Source organism: Hipposideros armiger, unplaced genomic scaffold (assembly GCF_001890085.2).
Source record: "Hipposideros armiger isolate ML-2016 unplaced genomic scaffold, ASM189008v1 scaffold_149, whole genome shotgun sequence".
In the NCBI taxonomy this organism is placed as follows: Eukaryota; Metazoa; Chordata; class Mammalia; order Chiroptera; family Hipposideridae; genus Hipposideros; species Hipposideros armiger.
In genome coordinates, this window is record NW_017731499.1 from 1,554,258 (window position 1) to 1,575,782 (window position 21,525).

At 50.8% G+C, this 21,525-nt stretch overlaps 1 protein-coding gene across 6 annotated transcripts in view; it reads left to right on the top strand.

Annotated features, from left to right (window-relative positions):
* The window catches only part of CLEC16A (C-type lectin domain containing 16A), a 225,531-nt gene that overhangs the window by 162,139 nt on the left and 41,867 nt on the right, over positions 1-21,525 (top strand). For all 6 annotated transcript variants that reach the window (XM_019650914.1, XM_019650919.1, XM_019650917.1 and 3 more), the window contains 3 exons: positions 10,577-10,728; positions 12,977-13,181; positions 14,896-15,063. In XM_019650914.1, the coding sequence (XP_019506459.1) occupies positions 10,577-10,728; positions 12,977-13,181; positions 14,896-15,063 (525 nt within the window). The remainder of the gene's footprint in view (positions 1-10,576; positions 10,729-12,976; positions 13,182-14,895; positions 15,064-21,525) is intronic.

Genomic DNA, 21,525 nt, shown 5'->3' on the forward strand with positions numbered 1-21,525 from the left:
TCTGATGCGCGCGCACCCCCCCCACCCCCGCCCCCAGGGGCTGCTGGCTGCCTGCTCGGGAGCAGGAAGGAGGGAGCTGTGTGACACTATCTTGCATCGCATAGTAAGGAGCTTAGGTATTCAAATCTTTTCTTGGAAATCTCGAGTATTCCATTCCACTGCCTCAGAGTTAGGTAACTTTATTTACTCATGCTAAACAGGGCCATTTTCAGAGAGGAAATTATGCAATGTACTATGCAAATGTGGCATTCTGGGGAGAGTGAGTGTAGAGATAAGTGTGGTCACCAATGCATTATAAAGATCAGATTGCTATGCCTCTGGTGGCAGGCTGTGTGTCACTTGATAAGGGGACATGCCAGGCGCTACTTGGAATTGCTGCTCATTTGGATTCTGTTTCTGGTAATTACGTTTTCACCGAGTTGTGTGTCTGTGAACTTTGTTTAAGGCGAAGAAGGAACAAGGAATAAAGCTTTTGCAAGTTGCCCGTCCTTAAGTAGATGAGAGCAGTCAGAGGGAGCCGCCCCACAAGCTTCTGGGCGTGTGGGGACAAGAAAAGTCAAATTTGCTCTCTTTGTTCTCCCAAGAAGAGCCTCTTGAAATTTTCCAAGGGGGAAAGATGAGGACGCGTGACGGCTTTCTGGGCCGCTTTGTGAGAAGCGGTTGCACCATCTTCCCAGCAGCATCTTCCCAGCGGCGGTTCATGCGCTTTAAGCAAGAGGGAGGAAGTGGCCATGGAAAACCCCTCCTGGAGGCAGCCGGCACTGCGCCCAAGCCGAGCAGTGTCCCCAGCTCTCGGATGGACAAGGTGCCTGGCCTCCCCAGTCCTTAGGCTCCTCGCCTGCAAGTGGCACCCGTGCCCTCCCCCCAGTTAGTTATTGAGCCCGGGCCATGCCGCAGCCACCAAGACACCAACCCATCACACAGTAACTGCTTGAAAAATTGCTGAATGAACAAATGACAGACTTACCCACCCATACCCAAAGTGAGCGTCGATATGGTGCCCTTGGTGGCCTGGGAAGCCACTGGGTGACATTAAGACTCTGCAAGGTTAAGAGGTGCTAGAAAGAGCGCTTAGGGGTACACTCGCGTCCGTCCGAAGTTCCTGTTCCAATTCCTGCTGCTCAAATGCAGGAACCAAGTAGATTTCACCGCAAAGGGACCTTGTAAAGAAGGTCAAGGAATTAGTAATAATCATCACACCGATGCCACTGAGGGCTCAGCCCCTGTGGGTCCCGCACACTGCTGTGTACGTGTGTGACTTGCACAACAGCTCTCGGAAGTCCGTTTTCCCCCGCAGCAGTTTAGTTTGGAAAATTTCGAGCATGCAGCCAAGTTGAAGGAGCTGTGCAGTGAACCCCATACCCACCGTCTCCATTTCACCACTAACAATTTACTAGTTTTCTCACGTATCTACCCCTCTATTCAGCCATCAACCCGTGTTTTCATTTTCTTTTTCTTTCTTTCTTTTTTTTTTTTTGGACATTATAAAAGTTAATTGCTGATATCAGTGCCCTTCTTCCTAAATACATCAGCATGCATATCATGAATTAGAGCTATAAACTCATTTGTCATTTTATTACCCTGGCCTACCGATGAGGCAACAGAAGGGAAGTCACGTGCCCAGGGTCAACACAACTGGAGAGTGACAGGGCTACAGCTCAACCCCAGGCACCCTTGCCCTCAGGCCTGGCTGGTGACTGTCCCCAGCGTGGCCCCCCTGCGTTTAGCGTTATAGGGACGGGTGGGAGAGTGGAGTTGGAATGCGTTAGGACAGCGCGGAGCTCTCGGTAGGGGCAGGTGGACAGGAGGCCGAGGGCCAGGTCACCAGTGTGGCAGCTTTTGGGGGTAGCCCCAGTGATCTTGGTGGAAATCTTGGAACCAATCACTAGGTCACAGTTTCCCCTGGGTGACTGGCTTTCAGCCCATATCCTAATAGCTCCATCCCTAATTGCTGCTCTCCTTGTAAATCCAAGGAACGACACCAGTATGTTTTCCCCTTTATTTTCGGAGAGACCAGACTCCGTGCCTGGCAGTAGAAATGTGACAAGACCCGCTTGTCCATCCAGGAAATATTGCGCTTCACACCTGCCCCCTGCCCCCCCCCCGTGCTGTGCTGGGAAGAAAAGCTTTAGGGAGCTTCAAAGAAGACAAAGTAATTGATTGCTGCTTGCAGCAAATAACCCATAAGCTGTTGCTGGGTTGATGGAGAAATGGTTACTTAATTTTCTTCGAAGGATTGATTTGACCGTCAGGAGAAGCAGCCAAGCTAATTGAGTGCGCTGGTTCACACCCTGAGTGGCAGCAGTTGGATGTCTTTCTCGTTTTGACTTGGGAATATCATGGGCCGTGCGTGGAGTCTCCCCCTTGCATGAATCAGGCTCGAGAAGGTCTGAGTGGTGGTGTGGTGGTGGGTCTGTAGAATTCACTAGGCTCCCTGTCGCCCCAGCGCTGCTGGGCTACCTTTGAATCAGCACAGAGCTTTCTTCTCAAAACACTCGGGATAGCTCCCAGGGAACCGTGTGTGAGGAACTTCCTTCTGCCCCAGGGTGGCTATCGTTTTCCTCCTTGTAGTGGCTATTGATGGAGTGGTGACATTTGGGAGATGGATTGCACTTTCCCACCGGGCTTCTGATGGACTGCCTTGTACCGCCTGTGCCTGCCCCCACCTCCTCTCCCCGAGAAAGCCGATGATTCATCAGTCACTTCCCAGCCGTGCATTACTGGTCAGTTAAGGCCTCTTGCCTCAGCGGCATTCTGTCATCAGGGAGCCATGCCAGGCTGGCTCTCCCTGGAGTCACTGTCAGTACCACAGAGCACCTCCTCTGTCACACAGCTAATTCCCAGTGTCAGGCAGCTGCCAAGGGCTGCCATCTGTCCATGGTCTGAAGGCTTAGTGAGGGCAGGGGATCTGCCCATCTGCCGGAAGGGACCACCATGTGCCCAGTGAAGAGAGAGCCTTGCCAAGGGCAGCCCAGGAGCACACAGGTGGCTTCACGGCGTTAGCCACCATGACATCACAACCCCTGGGGACGGCCTGCTGAGTGCTTGGGTCATGTGACTGTCTCTCTGGCCTGATCCAGAGGACTGGAGCCCAGGTTACAACCAGCTTGTTCAGGACGGCCGTCACATTCGCCCTGGCTCCACACCTCGCTACGTCGTCTTCGGTTGTGTGTCCTTGGGGAAGTCACTCGACCTCCCGCAGTTTGTCCTCTGGAATCAGTGACCCCATCTCATAGGATCCCGCACATGTCAGGTGGGGAGCTCCACTCCTGGCACTCACGGACACTCGATAGAGGTCATCGGTCATGGTGTCAGTGGCAGTCACGAACTGCTGGGGGCCTGCAGGGGGGTGGGACACACCCCGCAACTCAGCCCTGACCATCTTCCTGTACGTGGCTTTAGAGAACCGAAGCCCTAATGGCACCAGATCCCCCAGGACAGGGCCACCAACTGCAGGAAAGTCAGTGATCCCACTGTTCCAGCTCGCCCTGCGAGGGCCCCCGGGCCACCGCAGGCTCCCTCACTCGTCCCTGGCACATCGGGGGATCCCTGGAGTGGGAACCCAGTTTGCTTTTGGATGCAGGGAAGGGCAGGGACCACATGTGCCAGCGGGGCCTGAAAGACTCGTGTTTACAGAGGCACTAGCCTGAACTCCAGCTGTGGTGGCAGTCCAAGAATCGGCTCAACAGCTCACAGCACTGGTGTTGGATTTCAAAGCGCTGGAACTGAGCTGGCCTAGAATCTCACTGTGAGGATAAAGACTCCATTCTAAATGTATGTGGAGCCACCAACGCCAAGAATTAAATTACGGTATTGGCACCCATATTTTATTACGAAGGGATCATTTAAATACAGCAAAAGTCAATCAGCCCCAGTTATTGCTCAGTAATGAGCTACAGCCTGTCAGAGGGAGGCTGCAGCCCAGGGGCTGATAGGCAGCACGCTGGGAAGTCCTTTGCCTCAAAACGGGAGGACCAGATGACATTAGCATTCCTCCACCCAGTCCATCCAGTGACTGCCACTGCCCAGGCCCCCTCCTAGGGGTACGGCGGTGAAGGAGACAGGTCAGGGCCCTGCCTTCTTGGGGCTTACTGCTTGACAGAGCAGGCCTCAACCAGGAAGGAGGGTAATTGGAGACTGGCCAGCATTGGGGTGCAGTAGGGGATTAGATGGGTAGATGTGGCGGAGAGTGACTGGGTGGGTGGGGTAACCACAGATGAGGGCTTGGGGGGCCTCTTGGAGAGGCCGGGGACCTGCATCACTCACTGCCCATGACTCCACAAGAGTTCTGAGGAACGACCAAAAACCATGATTCATTTTCTCCCGCTGTAGAGCCTTGCTTACCCTCCAGTGTGCATTCAGAAAGCATGACTTCACCTCAGGCAGAGGGCTTCTGATTAGAGACTTGTGGCTCCGAAGAGCCAGGGTGCTTCCAGCAGCAGCCCCTACCGGTGAAGACCACACAGCTCGTGTCCGTTCTGCTCACCGGGCATTGCACTGGGCACAGCCTGAGGCCTCTCAGATCCCCTCGAGGGTCCTGCAAAGGGGTGGGTCTTAGTTTTATACACGAGGAACCTGAGACTCAGAGGAGTTTGTCCAGGGTCACAAGTTATTAATGGCAGAGCTGGGATTTGAACCGAGGTCTCCATGGCTCCAAAGCCCAAGATGCTTTTTCTTCCAGGTCAGGTTGCCCTGACTGTGCACTTCACGGTCAAGTGGCTCTTTCATGCATTTCCATTATCTCCTCCTCTCTCCTTCTGTTGGAAAATGGCTACACTCCTTTTCCTTCATTCTCCTAAACACTGCAGGACCTTTCGTGTACCCCAAATCGCCAGCCCTGAGCTGTTTGTCCAGGCCAGTCTTCCGCGATGTGCTGTGCAGCCCTGGGTGGTGCTGAAAGAGTGTTAGCACTAAATTACAGTAAATCACTGTTGAAATGGTCTATTTCTGAACAACAAACCATCTTAACATTGAGTGACTTAGAGCAACTGCAGTCATTCATTTTACCCACAGATCTATAATTTGCCCAGCTCTCGGTGGGCATAGCTCATCTCTGCCCCCACGTGGCGTCCCCTGGAGTGGCTTAGCTGGGGACTAGAGGATCCACTGCGGGCTGGCAGGTAAGGGCTGGCTGAGGGCCGGGGCCTTGGCTTCTCTCGAGGGGGGGGGGGTCTCCATGGCTGTTTGAGCTTCCTCACAGCATGGTGGGTAGGTCCCAAGAGCATTTTTATGACCTTGCCTCAGAAATCACATTGGATTACTTCCACTGTACTCTGTTGGTCTGGGCAACCATAGAGGCCCCCACCCAGGTTCAAGGACAGAGGATACAGACCCCACCACTTGATGGGAGGAGGGTCAAGGTCACGTGCTAACAGAGCATGGAGGGTGGGAGATACTGCTGTGGCCATTTTGGAAAGTGTAGCCCGTAAGAAAGCCATTCCAGGGCCCCTCTGGTCCTTTCTGGTACATCAAGGAGAAAGTCTTTGATTAGTATTAGTTTATCTTAGAACATCTCTTACTCTTAGGTTGCCCTTTTAATCCAGCGGTTCTCAACCTTCCTAATGCCACGACCCCTTAATACAGTTCCTCATGTTGTGGTGACCCCCAACCATAAAATTATGTTCGTTGCTACTCTATAACTGTAATTTTGCTACTGTTATGAATCGTAATGTAAATATCTTTTTGTTTTCTGATGGTTTTAGGTGACCCCTGTGAAAGGGTCGTTCAACCCCCAAAGGGGTCACGACCCACAGGTTGAGAACCGCTGTGTCAAAAGAGCAGCATTAGGCTTTAATTTAATAAAACGGTCTTTTTCATCTGTTTTCACTGTTACTTTATTGTAAGGAATTCTCATAGCTACACACACACTCGGAAATGCAGAGTGGGTGGAAAATAAGAAACGTGTACGGGAGGACAGGGAGACAACGTCAGCTGTGTAAAATTTCACACCTTTTAAAATGCAAACATATGAAGGTGTTATCTATTCAGAGAGCTTAATAAGCTTAATATTTTCAAATAAAATGGCAAGTCTTCTCCCCTTTCAAATAAATGAAACAAAGGCAGTGCCTAGGAGTAGGGGGGACATGTCACCTGTCCCGGGCATGAGGTTCCACTGGGAGGCACACCACACCGTTGCGGTCTTGGGGCGCGGTGAGATGTCTGTCACCCCCGCTGCCCTGCCTGTCGGGTGCCTGGATGGAGACTTAGTCTACACGGTACCCTGCGTCCCTGGCCCCAGCACCCTTGCCGGCCCCGGATGCCCTTGTTTATGGCCGGTCCCCTAGTGCAGCCTGACACCCACGTGCTTGTTGAACTGGGTGCCAGAGCTCTTCAGCTCCCACACCTGGCTGGTTTGGAATCGGGCACATCTGTGTGCTAAGAGGTGCTGTGGAGAGCTCTCCGCTTCTTGCCTCCGCCCTTCTGGGCCAGTGGTCACCGCCTTGGGGACCAGGCAGAGCCAGCTTGGCCCCGTGCTGCTTACCCCCTCTGGCCGGGCCCCAGGAGCATCTGAGGTCCTTCGTGTACGAGTGTGGAAAGAGGGTCATGTTTCTCTTTATTTAGTTTTAAATACACATATAACACACCTCTTTTCTCTTTGAAAACTGAGAACATTGCATACTAACTAAGGCGACCCTGACCCCCGCACCCTCAACCCCACCTCACCCCCCCAAACACGTATCACTGGGCACCCACCAGACAGATTCTTAAAATTCGCTCGTACATCCACATGCTGGAACCCACAGAAAACAACAGTATCGTTTTGTGTGGCTTAATTTTACACGAATTGTGTTGCACTGCATGTGTCATGCTGCAAATTGCCTTTTCCACTCAACGGTATGTTCTTGAAACAGCTAGAGGTCTAACTCATTCCTTGTCGTTGCCATATGGCTTTGCACTAAATGAACGCACACATTTTTTCAGACTTTCCTGTTACTGGGCATTACAGACCCAGATCCTGCCGTCACCATCCTTGTTTGTGGCTCTTGGCCCATGAATGTGCTTTTCTTAGGAACATACCAACTGCCGGGTCATACAGTGTGACACTTTCAGTTTTAATAAATAATGCTAATTTGCCCTTCAAAGTGGCTATGTCAATTGATTCTCCTCCTAGCAGCGTTTGAGAATGTCGGTGTTTTTGTTGTTTTTTTTTGTCCTCACCCCAATAACTGATGTCATCAGACTTTTTTGTTTTTGCTAATCCGATGAATAGAAGATGGTAACTTGTTTTGTTTCCTGATTTCTCATGAGGGTGAGCACCTTTGTGTGTGTTTAGTGGCAGTCCCCATTCTCTTGTCTGTGCCTGGCCTGTGGGGGCCCTTCACATTTACTGCTTTATTCATCTTGAGCCTCTTAGAGATATTTTGCAAGTATTTCCCCTAGTCTATTTATTTATAAAATCTAGTCTATTTATTTATAAAATATTTTGTTATACACGAGTTAAATTTTCATTTTAATGGAGTTAGTTTACCAGCCTTATGTTTATTTATTTGTATGTATTGATCCTCAGTTCTTTTTAAAGAAATGTTGTGGCGTCCTAGGCCCCACCCCTTTGGAAGTGAGGTTGGTGGGAGAAGGTCCCACGAGATTCAGGTGGGCAGCGAGATTGGGGCAGTGTACGGATGACCCGTCATTTACACTGGCCTCCCCCGGCCACAGCCCACTCCTGAGAGGCAGGCAGTGGGGCTCATGAGACTGGCACATGCACCAACATAGCTGCCAGCCTCCAGATCCTGCCATGTGCCCGAGTCCCTCCGGGCACCTCAGCCTCCCGCATGGCTCCCCTGCCTCAGAGTGACACCCACAGGTGCCTGCAGGAAAGCAGCAGTGCAAGGACAGCCTGGGGGCGGAACTGGGTTCCATTCAGCAGCTCTCCCCTCGGTCTTCCTCTGTGCAAGACACCATGGCCATCCCAAGGTGACCAGACAGCCCCTCTCCTCAGGAAGGAGCACCCCCAAGGGCTGAGGGCTGAGGTGGTGAAGGAGTTGACACCGAGAGGCCCGCAAGCGAGTCACCCCAACCAGCCACCCGCGCGGTCCTTGGTTTCCTGAAGGACACGCCTTCTCTTTAGTCCTCAGAAGCTGCTGCATTTCTCCTTAACGGCCCCACGTGTTCTGAAAAGTCAGGCCTCCTTCCCTCTCAGCCCTGTCTCACGGAGGCTGTTGCTTTTAGTTTTCTTATGAAGTCTCTCACAGGGCTTTGATGTCTCAATTGCATTGCCGAAAGTTGTTCCGCTTTGGGGTTTAGCCCTTCCTTTTTTTGTTCTTTGTGGCAGAGGTGGTGGGTCTCCCCCACCACCCAAGCCCCTGAGGGCTGCAGGGCTTGATGAGGGGGCTGCCTGCTGACACCAATACCCAATGGCCCTGCCTGCTTTCCCAGGCACGCCCTTTGTGAATGTGGGAAAGAAGGCAGAATTGTCCTACTTAGAGGGGGGGGAGGGGAAGTGGGGGNGGGGGGGAGCCAGGAAAAAAAGGTAAAGGAAAAGCACCCCATATTCGCTAGGTTTTCTATTTTTAAAAAGTAAAAGATTTCTGAGGAGCACTACAATAAACTCTACCTATCACAAAGAAAATGTTTTGTAAGAATGAATATGATGATTTGCATTTCTGATGCCAAAGAAGACAAGATGCCTTCCCGTATGGAACTAGAAATCCTAGATGAAATAGTTTTCAGAAACCTGTTTTAAATACTTGGCTGGAGTGTTGGGGAAGGGAGGAAGATTCTTGCCCTCGATAATGAGAAAGTCCAGTCCACAGAGTTAAGCCTGTCTGGAGGTGGTGTTTGCTGTGGGGGCATCTGGGTATCCTAGGTGGGGAGAATAGACCAGCATAATGCCTGGAAACACCCAGAAGATGGACTAGAAGACGCCTCCATGAAGCCAGCATCCCGGATAGGTTATGCACTCAGAGGGTTAAACTGAGGTGTGTGGGGGGAGGTGATGCCTGAGAGAGGAGAAATTATCTATCATCCCTTAGTTCTAAATGAAAAGTAAAAGTGGGGGGCGGAGACCTTGGCGAATACTTGAGTCCAAGTTTGTTATCACGTGTTTGGGGCCAAAAGTGATACCATCTGTGTATTGCCCCCCCCCACCACCACCACCAATACATTTAAGCCAAATATTAGATCAGTGCTTCTGATACAACTTCCTGGCATGACTGAAGCGTTCCACAAGTAGAATGTCGTTATGCACAACTAAAACTCAAACTGGATACTTAAAATGGGTGAATTTTGTGATAATATAAATTATATATACCTCAATAAAGCAAACCACCTTTCATTCTTCTAATCAGAGACTCCTTTTAAGGTTTGAGTATGTTTCTCTGCACTTGCATTTCTTTGTAGCAATATCTTTTTTTAAACGTATCAAAATCATAATGAGAATGTTTTTACCCCCTTTTTCATTGAAAATTTTAATGTCTCTTGCAATGTCATGGCAATTATTTGTCAGTAGGGTTTTTTGCTTAGGTTTTTAATGTGCATTTCAAAAGTACATCTTGAATACTTTTCTCATTTTCAAACAATTTCAAGCTATACAGTGGTGTATAGAGCAAAAATGGAGTTCTCCCATTGATACTCCCCCTCCCCCTGCCAACCACACACACACACTCCCACCCCCTATTCTCACTTCTCCCCATAGTTAACCACTGTTCACAGTTTGGTTACACATAATTTTTAAATGGGTGTCTAATTTTCCATGTGATGGGGAAAAAACTCATACTCAAAGTGTTCCCCTATTCGGGGGCATTTAGGTTGTTTCCTGGTTCAGCTGTTTCTTTTAAAACACGTAGCCGAGGATTCCTTGGAGGGAAGTCAAAGTGAACTGTAGATTTCATGGTCCTGCATTACTCTGGTGATTTCGTAGCCATCAGGACAGGCGTTAAATTAGGCATCAAATTTGGGGATAACTCTCACGTAAGAGACGGGACCCAGCCTACGCTGAGGACCCCATGCTAAATGCTTTACCTGCCTGTTCTCATTTAATGCACCAAACGTCTCATGGTAGGGTATATTATTCCCATTGTACAGATGGAAAACTGTGGTTCGGAGGGACTGAGTGTGTTACCCAGGATCATACACCATTTAGTGCAGAGCTTGGCTCTAAGTTGCCAGACAGCAGCTTGAGAGCCTGGCGGTTCTACAATGGAGTAGGGAACGCTTGCTGTCTTCACTTAATTTAGGCAACCACCATCCCAGTATAAACCTCTAATGGTCTGCAAACTGAGATTCTCGGTTTGTTGTGGTGTGTTTGTATGTTTGGCTCCAGTTTGAGCACCTACTGTACAGTAAGCATTGCACGAATGCTGTATGAGCTCTGTACCAGTCAGTCCTCAAAACAGAGCGTTGAGAGGGATGGATAGGATCCCTGTTTTTCAGATGAGCACTCTGAAACCCAGAGAAGTGAAGAAAGTTGCCCAGTGTGGCTCAGAGGAGGCACTCAGGCCCAGGTGTGTGTGACTCCTAGCCTGGGCGCTGACCACTGGGCTCTGCTGCTCAGCAGAACACAGGTCAGCTTGAGTGTCTCCATCAGGCTGGGCAGCCGAACGGCCACTCACTCTGCTCTCTGTCTGCCTCCTCCCAGACAACAGCGACCTGATCGCATGCACAGTGATCACTAAGGATGGCGGCATGGTCCAGCGGTTCCTGGCTGTCGATATTTACCAGATGAGTTTGGTGGAGCCCGATGTGTCCAGGCTCGGCTGGGGAGTGGTCAAGTTCGCGGGCCTCCTGCAGGTACGAATTCCCTAAGCTCTTCTCGGTTGGCTGTACAAACACACACAAGATAGAAGCATCTTTACGATGTCCTTTTCTTTGTGTGTTTTTTTTATATATATAGTTAATTTCTAATGACATATAAGGACTGCATGAGCAGATTATCATTGAAAAAAGTTAAAATATCTCCCAGATACAGGCCAGGTACTCTTTGACGGAAATCCAGTTCCCCTCCTCCCATTATCAGTAATCCTTCCAGACCTGGCTCTCTGCCAAATGCATATATAACTATAACTACTTGTCCTGTTTTTGAAAATCGTGTACATAATGCTTGAGAGGGGATACATGTGCGTGTTTTTTATAGTGTTGCACGTATTCCCCACTTGGCTTTTGGCAGTCTGTGTATCTTGGCGATCTGGCCATGCTCACATATGCAGACACACTGGTATTCTTTGAACTGCTGCCCAAAGAAGCCAAGGCATCGTTAGCCAGCCAGTGCCCTGTGGCCGTTTCCAGCCTTTTAAGCTTTACAATCATTGCTGCCGCGAACACAATTAACCTTACTTCCTTGTGCACCTGGGCAGGGGTTTCCCTAGGCAGGTCCCAAGAAGTTGGGGTGTGCCTATTTTCGGTGTTCCTAGACACTGCCAATTCCTGTCTAAGATGATAGTTGCCGCTGGCGGTGTGTGAGAGTTCCCTTGTCCTCACGCTTCTCCCGCAGAGCCGGCATCTGAAGTGCCACGGCCAAGTCAGGACTTGGGTTTTCTCAATGATGCTTGTCTCTACGATGGGTGACTAATGCCAACTGGTTGGTTGAATGAAACGTAGACACAAGAGTTGAAACCAGCCTCCTAGCTCACACCTCCCGTCAGAACCCCAGTCCCTGGACATCCAGCAAACTCGTCCAGGCCCGAGACTTGCCCCACTCTGAGGCTGTGTTTTCCTTGCTGGGCAGGCCTGGGTGCTGGCAGTGCCATGCTTAGCTGACCCACGTCCACCTCTCCACACTGACCTGCTGGCAGCAGGCCGCTCTCCCAGAGAGCGACCCATGTGTTTGAAGAGGCTGTTGCCACCTTTCCCCCAACCACCACTTTTTAAAGATCTTTCCATTTAAAAAAAAATAATAAAAAGCATCTTTTACTGAGGGTGATATGAGAAACGACGATATGAAGAATCTTCCACTTATAAAAAGACTTCCATATACGCGATCGTCTATTAGGTGACTCAATGCTTCTTATTTATCTAGGCTGATGATCAATTTCCTGTAGAATTTAGTGTCAGGAAAGTGTTTTTCTCCCTCGAAGGATTAATACATGTCCTCTATCAGACAATGAAAGCCACATAAACCTTTTCTTTTGGTCGTCTTCCAACAGACACTATTCGTCAGACCGTTACGACGTGCCAGCCTCTCCTTTTAAATGCATCCTATCTCACCTAATTCCCACTGTATCATCTCGAGGCAGGTGTTACTTCCAAACAGCCAGATTTAATGCCTACGAACAGCTACTTTTCTTATTCCATCAGCCCTTCTCCACATTGTCCCCGCCTGCCCTTCCTGTCTGATGTTCATGCCGGATCTCCTGCCTCTTTTATCTTAAATCACCCCAAACCTTTGTGAGAAGCAGATTCTTTACAGAGAACCCACTCTGAGGTTTTCCATTGGCTGCATCCTTGTTACGCTTACCTATAGGTGAGTTCCCTCTGCACCTTTCAAACGCAGCTGTCTTCACATGCCTGCTAAGAGGCCCTCCCTTGTCTTTCTCGGAGTTCGCTTTTTCCTCTAGGGACCAGGAATTCTTCAGACATAACCATGGGTGCCAGCGATGCCCCCTTCTTTAGACAAACAAGGAAGAAATCGCTCCATAGATGAGTCAGTATATCTAAGATCGTGCCAGATGGGGTAGGAATTTTGGGTTATCACTGGGTTCTCAGAAGGATTTTGGAGTTTGACTGTTGGGCTCCCCGAGGCCCCTTGAAAAGGCTGGTGCACCCACTTCTTCCCTCGCTGACTCAAGTCCTCTCGGGACCCGTAGCACCACCATGCCAGCATCCTCCCCTTCTGAGCGCTCTGCCCTTCCCTGTAGGCCTGCTCTGGTTGGTGTCTGTCCTTGACTCTTAGACCCAGGAGGCTGATGGTCTCCTTCAGAGCAAAAGCAAAGTTGAAACGGGGGGGGCCTCTTGTAGCTGAGATGTGGATCCCACAGCTTCTGAGCAGTCGCCCTCCTCCTCGACCTGATGAGCCACTTTCTTCCGCCCCGTCCCCCCACAGGACATGCAGGTGACCGGCGTGGAGGACGACAGCCGTGCCCTGAACATCACCATCCACAAGCCTGCGTCCAGCCCCCACTCCAAGCCCTTCCCCATCCTGCAGGCCACCTTCGTCTTCTCAGACCACATCCGCTGTATCATCGCGAAGCAGCGGCTGGCCAAGGGCCGCATCCAGGCCAGGCGCATGAAGATGCAGAGGATAGCTGGTGAGTGGCCGGCCAGGCCGGGCGTCCCCTGGGCCCCGGGACAGAAGCAGCCACAGGGCTTGTCCGCGTGGCTTCTGCCGCGGACCCCGAGAATCCCCATAGCTCCTCTAGAAGAGGACACATAGGGTTCAGGAATGAATCGTGTTTTGGTGAGAATGGAGAATCCGCTCAAAATTTCCCACTTCCTAACTGTCTGAGTTCTAGAGTTTCTCGGGCCGGGAGAGAAGGAGAGCCCTCCTGACCAGGCGAGTGGCTACGAACAGGCAGGCGTTGTGGGGGACAGCTGTCCTCACTCCTGCGCACATCAGTTGTCCCGCTTACGTTTACCAAATGCCTCGCCATTCCGCCACCACCTTCGCTTCTTAAAATGGCCCTTGAGACCAGCAGGGCCTGTTCTGCCCATTTTGTAAATGAGTAAACTGAGGCTCAGTGACTTGCCAAAACTCACCCAGGCAGCTAGTTGGAAGAACCAAATGCAGAACTTCCTACATCCCTTCCCCGCTCTCATGAGAATCCACCCCGCTCGGTGAGGGGGCCATGACCCAGCCCTGAAAGGAGAAGCCATGTTACATTTCACAGGGATCGTGCAAAATTTTCGAGGAGGCCCAATGGTGCCCAGTGTTGGGAAGGCCCAGCTTTCTTAGACATAAAGGCACTGAGATGAGTGTGCTGTGTTCATCAGGGCGGAAGGCACAGCATTCGCCTTGGGAAAAGCCATTGTGTCAACTCCTAAAATTTTAAACAGTCCTTCTCGAGATACCAGTGCCTTTCGGTTCAAGCACTGCCGTTCATTCTGGTGTGGCCGCTGGGAGGCTTTCCCCTGGGGGAGGAGAACTTTCTCCAGCGATTACCTAAACATAAAGGTGGGAGGGCAGGGTTTCTGGACGGTGTGGATGCTGGTGTTACCTGCGCTTGCCCCATTGAATCGTGCAGGCCCGCATCCTATATAGCCTTCCCCTTATTTCTCACTTAGCTGCAGCTTGGCCTGCAAAATCATTACAGAAGCATTTTGTAATGTGCAAAGTGACTTAAATCACTCAGTCCTTTCTTTTAAGATTTATTTTCAGAGGTTTTTTTTTTTTGCTTTTTTTTTTTTTTTTAATGTAAAGCCATTTCTCAGAGCAGGCATGAAGGCTAAATATTTCATTTGAAAATTGAGAATTATGCCATAAAGTGGCTGTGAGAACTAATTCCTTGGGTATTTCTTCCATTGATTTTAAAAAGGCCCTCCAAATTGCTATATCATGAGATTTGTTTATGGAAGGGAAGAAGTAACTGTGACAGATGAACACACACTCATAAATATACAAATACATATGCCTATATCTCCTCTCTCTCACACTCTTCCCCGTGCACGTGTGTGCAGACTTTCAGGGCGGGATGGGCCCCAAGTGCCTTGGGGTCTGATACGGCATCTGAGGCTAAGCCTCGGCCTTTTGTGTATGGAAGCCGAGAGCCCGAGATGGAGCCTGGCCCTGCGTCCGTTTCTGAACCCCTCACCAGGACCAACTGTGTTTTGAGCCTCAGGCAGGACCTGGGGTGTCACGCTGGTCTCCCCAGCCCAAGGCTGCCGCCGGCTGCCTGCTTGGCATTGCCCAAGGGTTGTGCCTGGGAAGGCCACGGACACATCGACTACGAACGCCTCACCCAAAGTCTCGTCACCGACCCTCCCATCCCACGCACTGAGCATGACCTGGGGTTTGTTTGAACGTAGCCCTCCTGGACCTCCCGATCCAGCCGACGACCGAAGTCCTAGGGTTTGGCCTCGGCTCTGCCTCTTCCTCCCAGCACCTGCCTTTTCGCTTCTACGACCAGTGCCGCCGGGGCAGCAGTGACCCCACGGTGCAGCGCTCTGTGTTCGCATCTGTGGACAAGGTGCCAGGTAAGCCGGCCCCACCCCGCGCCACCGCTTGTCCCGCTCCTGTGGGGGTCCCAGGACTTTCTCTGCATTGAGCTGCTTCTCCCTTCTCAGAAATCCAGCCAGTTGGAAGCACCAGATAAATTTCTTAGAATTTATCCAAGTATAGCACCAAGATGAGACACAAGCCCCGGAAAGGAATCTTGGCTTTCTCTTTGGTGTTCTGCTGCCGGGGTTTGGTTTTCCAAAGATTTGTGGGGGTGTGGAAGAACTTCTCAGAATTAGGACTAAGAAGTTTCTTGGAGATTTCTTGGAAATACTTAGATGATTAGTAATGAGGTTGTGGGAGAGTAATTTCCTTTTCCATGTAGGATGACTAGAAAGAGATAGTACGTGTGGTTCCTGTTACAAGCCCCCGAAGAAGGGAGACTTCAGACGAAGGCCCCCTGCCCACAGGGTGGCTGCCAGTGTCTCCTCTCTGGGGGCCTCTCTGACCACTTCCACCAGAGCTCATCTCTGACCTTTTCTCCCCTCTCTCAAAAGGGAAGCGTGAGGCGAGGGTTCAAGGTCTGCTCGGAGGAGCAGAAGGAACTGCTTCGGCAGAGGGGCGGGCGGGTTGGCTCTCCGCTTCATGTTGACATGTCTGATTTAAGTAAATCCATATGCACCCCCATCCCTCGAAAGAGAACCTTGCTCTTGATTACAAAACTCCAGAAAACTGGCCCAGCGTCCCCTGCAACTGAACCTCCCCACAGTGAGGGCTTTGAACTTCAGTCACAAGTGTTACAAAATGTTTTCAGAAGCAGTTATCAATTTAAGAATGAAACGCCGGCATGAGAACCTGTCCAAAATCAGAGTCCTTGTATCCCTTCCACCCCGATCCATTGTTTTCATTCTTGGATTTGATTAATTTATTTTAGAAATATTTACACTATAAGCATATGATAAATTTTAAGATCCAAACAGGACATAATAAAATGAAAAGTTTCTTGGCTCCGGAAGTAACCACTTTTAACAATTTCTTACACACCCTTCCAGAAATGTTGTTTCTTTGTGTGTCATAGCTCTGTCTTTGCTTCTCTGTTTTTACACTGGGGTTTATACCACATATGTGATTCTGCGCCTGGCCGTTTTTACTTAACGATAAGTCAGTGTTACATGTCAGCATATGTAAATCGACTTCACGCTCATTAATTGTTACTATTTTATCATATGGATGGACCAAAAAACCTTTTAGAACATTTGGTATTGATGGACACTTGGGTCACCTCCAGTGTTTAGCTCTTCCAGGGTCACCGTGAACACCTCGGGATATCTTTCTGTAACTGTGCAAATCTTGCGAGTCTGTGGGATAAATTCCTGGCAGTGGGTGTGCAGCGTCAAAGGGGAGGTTTTTCCTCTTGACATCCGTAGTCCCAGCATGCACTCTGGGAGAAGTGCAGTGGGTCACGCTGCTAGCCACAGCCTGAGGCTATTTTCATTCTTAAAACCAGCCTTAGGCTACGAGACTGATTGTAGCACTGTCCCTGTTCTCGCTGTGAAATGTCAGATTGTTCTGCCTGCCCCAGGGTCTGGAGGATTCCTTGTTAAATGGCCTCCAGGCTGTTTCATGTTCTTTAGAGATGGCCACTAAGCAATAGAAATGCTGACCATGAGTCTCAGTTAACTAAATGCAGACTGGCCTGGTAAGAGTGCCCCTCTCTCCTTTCCTTCTCTCTCTCTCTCTCTCTCTCTCTCTCTCTCTCTCTCTCTCTCTCTCTGTCTTTTTCTTTTCTTTCTTTCCACACAGTTGTAATTTTATTATAATATTTCTATAAGCACCACTCTGTAATTTTTTTATTGAGATATAATTGACATATAACATGATATTACTTAAGAAATCATTTCTTCAGGGTCATCGGGGCTTCTTTCAGCTCAGGAACTAATGGGTTAAGGAGAAAAGCCCAGGCCTTATTTCCGTTCCATGCTTTTTGGAACAAGACACGTGTAAAATAAATAGAGCCAAATGTCACGCTCTTCAGGATCTGCGTAATCGCCTCTCTGTTTGCAGCGGGCTGTACAGTGAGTTGCTGCATGCATCTCCCACCCTGCCCGGGTTCCGGTGCTGGGTGTGGCAGTGTCCGCGGTGGCCGGGGCCTGCCCAGCAGAGGGGCCAGCATAGCTAGAATGCCCAAAGTCCTGTGCTGGTCCCAGGGTCAGAGTATGTGAGGCTGGGCCCATTGGGACTACGGCAAGTCAAAGGTAGCTGCTTGAAGGTGGCCGTCACCCTTTGGCTATGTCAGTGCCCTGGAAGTGCCACCCGGGGGTGGGAAGCGGTGGAGACGTTCTCACAGATGTGCCCCCCAGAGCGACTGCTCTGGGCCCCTGGGGAGAGGCGCCTGACTCCCCTCGTGCCTTGGCTTGGGTGGGAGACGTGGCCTGTAGAGCAGGTTGGAACCATTGAGCCTCAGCGTGACTCAGAGAGAGGGAGGGACCCTGCCTGGCTCCCACCCGTCTCATCACCTGCTGGCTCACAGTCAGCTCCACAGCCACCCGCATCTCAGCATCATCCGTAATGCTTCTGTTTCCTCTCCCACACCCACTGGCCTGCTCTGCTTACAGAACACACCAACCTTGTCTCCCCTCCCGGCCACCAGCATCTCTCCCTGGGTCATGGCAGCAGCATCCTCAGTATCCTCTGACCTCCAGTCTCACCCCCTACCTCCCATCGAGCCAGAGGGATCTTTCTAGAACACAAGTCAGATCACACCATGCCCCTGCCTGCAACCCTTCCATATCTTCCAGTTGCACTTAGAGCAAAATCCAGATCCCACTCTGATCCGTGTGATCGTTATGAGATTGGCCCCAGCGGCCCCTTAGACGCAGCCCCCCAACCTCGCGCCATCCCTTCCCGTCATACCAGCCCCCGCTGGTCCTCTGAGTACGCACTTCCCAAAATTTTGGCCTCAGGACACCTTTTTACTCTTTTAAAAAGTATTGAGGAATCGAAAGAGCTGTAGTTTATATGGATTATATCCACTGATATTTTCAGATTAGAAATTAAAACTGAGAAATGCTTTAAACGTTTACTTATTTATTTTTTTAAAAACCCATCACATGTAAATATAAATAACTTTTTTTTAATGAAAAACAACTCTGTTCTCCAAAACAAAATTAATGTTTTGGATTTTTGCAAATCTCTCTAATGTCTGTCTTAATAGAGGACAGCTGGATTCTCGTATCTGCCTCTGCTTTCACTGTGTTGTGATAGCATCCATTATATGGCCTCTGGAAAACTCCTGTGTACTCCTGGGAGAATGGAAGTAAAAGGAAGGTGCTATCTTGTTATGTTTTTGAAAGTAGTTCTGACCACGGGAGGCCCCCAGGGTTCCCCAGACCTCCCTTTGAGAACCACTGCTCTAAATCACTGAGCTCTCTCCTGCCTCAGGACCTTTGCACTGGATGTTCTTCCTCAGATCTCTGTGTGGCTGCCTCCCACAAATTGATCAGGCCTCAGTCTGCATGCCACCTCCTCAGAGAGGCCTTTCCTGCTCACCCCCCAGAAAAGGTACCCCCTCCCCTCCATCACATTAGCCTGGCTTATTGTCTCCATGGCCCTGGGTTCTCTACCTGGCTGACATATCTGTGTAGCTGGCCGTGGTCTTTCTCCCCCATGGAGAATGTCACATCCGTGGGGACCAGATTTGTCGTGCTCACCGTCGTATCTCAGTGCCTAATGCTGCCCTTCATTCATTAGTTGCTGAAGGAAGAATATGCACCGCCTTGGAGCAGTTCCCACATAACACCTCCTCCTTGTGTGACACCAGGAACACGAGGACGTTCCCTATGGGGCCCTCGACGTTGGGCGCTTTAGTCAGTGGCACTTTGACGAGGGAGCCAAGACCCCCCTGAAGATTGTAAGCAGCATTCTTCTGCTTCATTTCTGTCACCAAAGTGAGAGAGATGTGAGTCCCAGGAGGGCACACGCGCCAGATGGTAGATTTGGGTTGGTTGCACATCTGCCGAGTTTCACTGCCCTGCCCTCTCTCAGAGGTTTGTGGAAGCAAAGAGTGGGCTGGAGGGGCTCATCGGGAACACGGCCCAGGTTGGTCTTCGGTGCCGTGGCCTCTGCAGCCGCCGTCTGGGCTCGTGAGACCAGCTGTATTTCCATGTCCTTGGCCGCAGTCCTCACTGATGCAGACTCCCAGGCTGTGTGGGGTCCTCGCTCTGGCCGCCTGCCTCGGGGTGACAGACAGAGGAGCTAGCGCTGTCGTGACACATCTTCCAATTTTCTCTGCAGACCCAAATAATTGTCATAGAGCAGTGTGTCTCCCCTTCAGAAGCTATAAATGATTGTATTTGATGAAAATATACCTTTCATTTCCTTGATATTAAGAGGAAGAGATATTAAAGTAGAGTATAAATCAGGGCTAATAGACAACTAGCCACTTCGGTATATTTTTCTTCTTCCATTTGGCTTGGAAAGAAAGCACAAATTCTATTTATTGGCCGGTTTTATGTTGATGGCTGTTGCCCCCACAGAACGCTCGGCTCCACGAAGGCAGAGGCACGCGCGCGCGCGTGTGTGTGTGTGTGTGTGTGTGTCTGGCCTGGGAGGGAGGGGTCAACAGTGACCCATGTGTTGGGGTGAGCAGGCACGGCTGGATGTAGAGCCTGGCTTTGGGGCGCAGTGCCCCATGGTCAGAGCCCTGGAGGACACAGTGACATCTGACTGCCAGAATCTGCTAATGGTGGGGCGGTGTCCAAACTAGCCCACTAGGGCCGTCCCTCCGTGAGCACCGAATAGCCCAGCAGATCCCAGAGAGAAGCTGCTCCCCGGAAGTGACCCTGGGCATCAGGCAGGCAGCGGCCTCTCAGCAGCCTTGGCCCCCACCGCTGATCCCCTCTGGCCAAGAGGCTGCTCGCAGGCATTCACCTGGTGGCCGGCTGGGAGTTGGGGGGGGTGGCACGTGGGAGAAGAACACCAGAGTCCCTCTTGCTCAGGTCCTCCCCAGCCCTTCCTAACTTTTTTCTAAACGGAAGGGCTCTATAGCTCAGAGGGCATTACGGGGATTTGGGTGGGACAGCCAGACAGGGTGACACACCTGCTGGCTCTCACTGATGGGCTTCACGACATGACCAAAAAAGTGAACCCTCCCACCTTGTTTATCAGCAGCTGTCCCCTACCAGCCTCTTATCTCTGGTGACAGGTACGGAGTCTTCCTACCCTGCGTAGCACCCTCCAGCACCTCCTGTCCCCAGCCTCTCTCCATGGCCCGGTGGCCTGCGCAGTCTGGCCCCTGCACAGTCTGGCCCCGCTTCCTGTCTACATCTCACAGGGCCAAGTGCATACGTCAGGGCCTCCGACCTCATGCTGCCCTCTGGCTGGAACCCTCTGTGAGGCTGGTTCCTTCTCAGCATTCAGGGGCCTTCTCCGGGGGCCCCACCCACCCCCAGGCCCTCTCTGTGCAGCAGCTGGTTTTTATTTTTTAAATTGAGGTAAAATTCATATAACCTAAAACTATTTGAAAGTGAACAATTCAGTGCCATTTAGTACATTCACAAATCTTGTGCCACCATCACCTCTGTGAGTTCCAAATCATTTTCATTGCCCCCAAATAAAACCCCGTACCCGTTAAACAGTCACCCTTATTCCCTCTTTTTCCCAGTCTCTGGCAACCACTAGCCTGCTTTCTGTCTCAATGGATTTACCTATTCTGGATAGTTTACAGAAATCACACACTATGTGGCCCTTTGTGTCTGCCTTCTTTCACTGAGCATCGTGTTTTCGAGGTTCATCCATGTTGTAGCAGGTTGATTCCTTTTCATGGCCGAAGAATACCTCGCCGTATGATGGACCACATTTAGTTCATCCATCCTTTCACCCCTTGATGTCCATGTGGGTTGTTTCCGCCTTTTGGCAACTGTGACTGACTAGTGCTGCCGTGAGTGTGTGCGTGTACAGGTTTCTGTTTGAATACCTGTTTTCAGGTCTTCGGAGTATCTCCCCAGGAGTGGAATTGCTGGGTCACATGGTAACGTAACTTTTTGAGGAATTGTTTTCCCGTGGTCTTCAGCACCTTCACCATGAGTGGAAGTTGCCCGTTTGTCTTCCCAGCTGCCTCCCTGCCCTGCGCTAGCATGGAAGGCATTGGGGCCCCGATCGTCCGGGCCTCGATGGCTGACACTTGAGTGAGCAGGCACTGAGTGACTGTCGGAGGCAGGTGGAGACATGGACTGGTGGGTGGAGGCTGGGCTTGGTGACTTGTTCAGTGTCTCGGGCTGTAAACCCCTGCAGCAGGGGCGGTACCGTCTTGCTCACACCTGGTCTGGCTCCGGCACCAGTTGGTGGTGGCTCAGGGTGCCAGCCGCCAAGCCAACCTTCATCCCGTCAGGGCCAGGCTCTGCTTTACTCACTTCTTGTGTCACTGGTTCAGGGCACCAACTGTCTCTGGGAAAACATTTCAATTCCAGAGCACAGAAAGAGGTCTGTGCTCTCCACAGGTG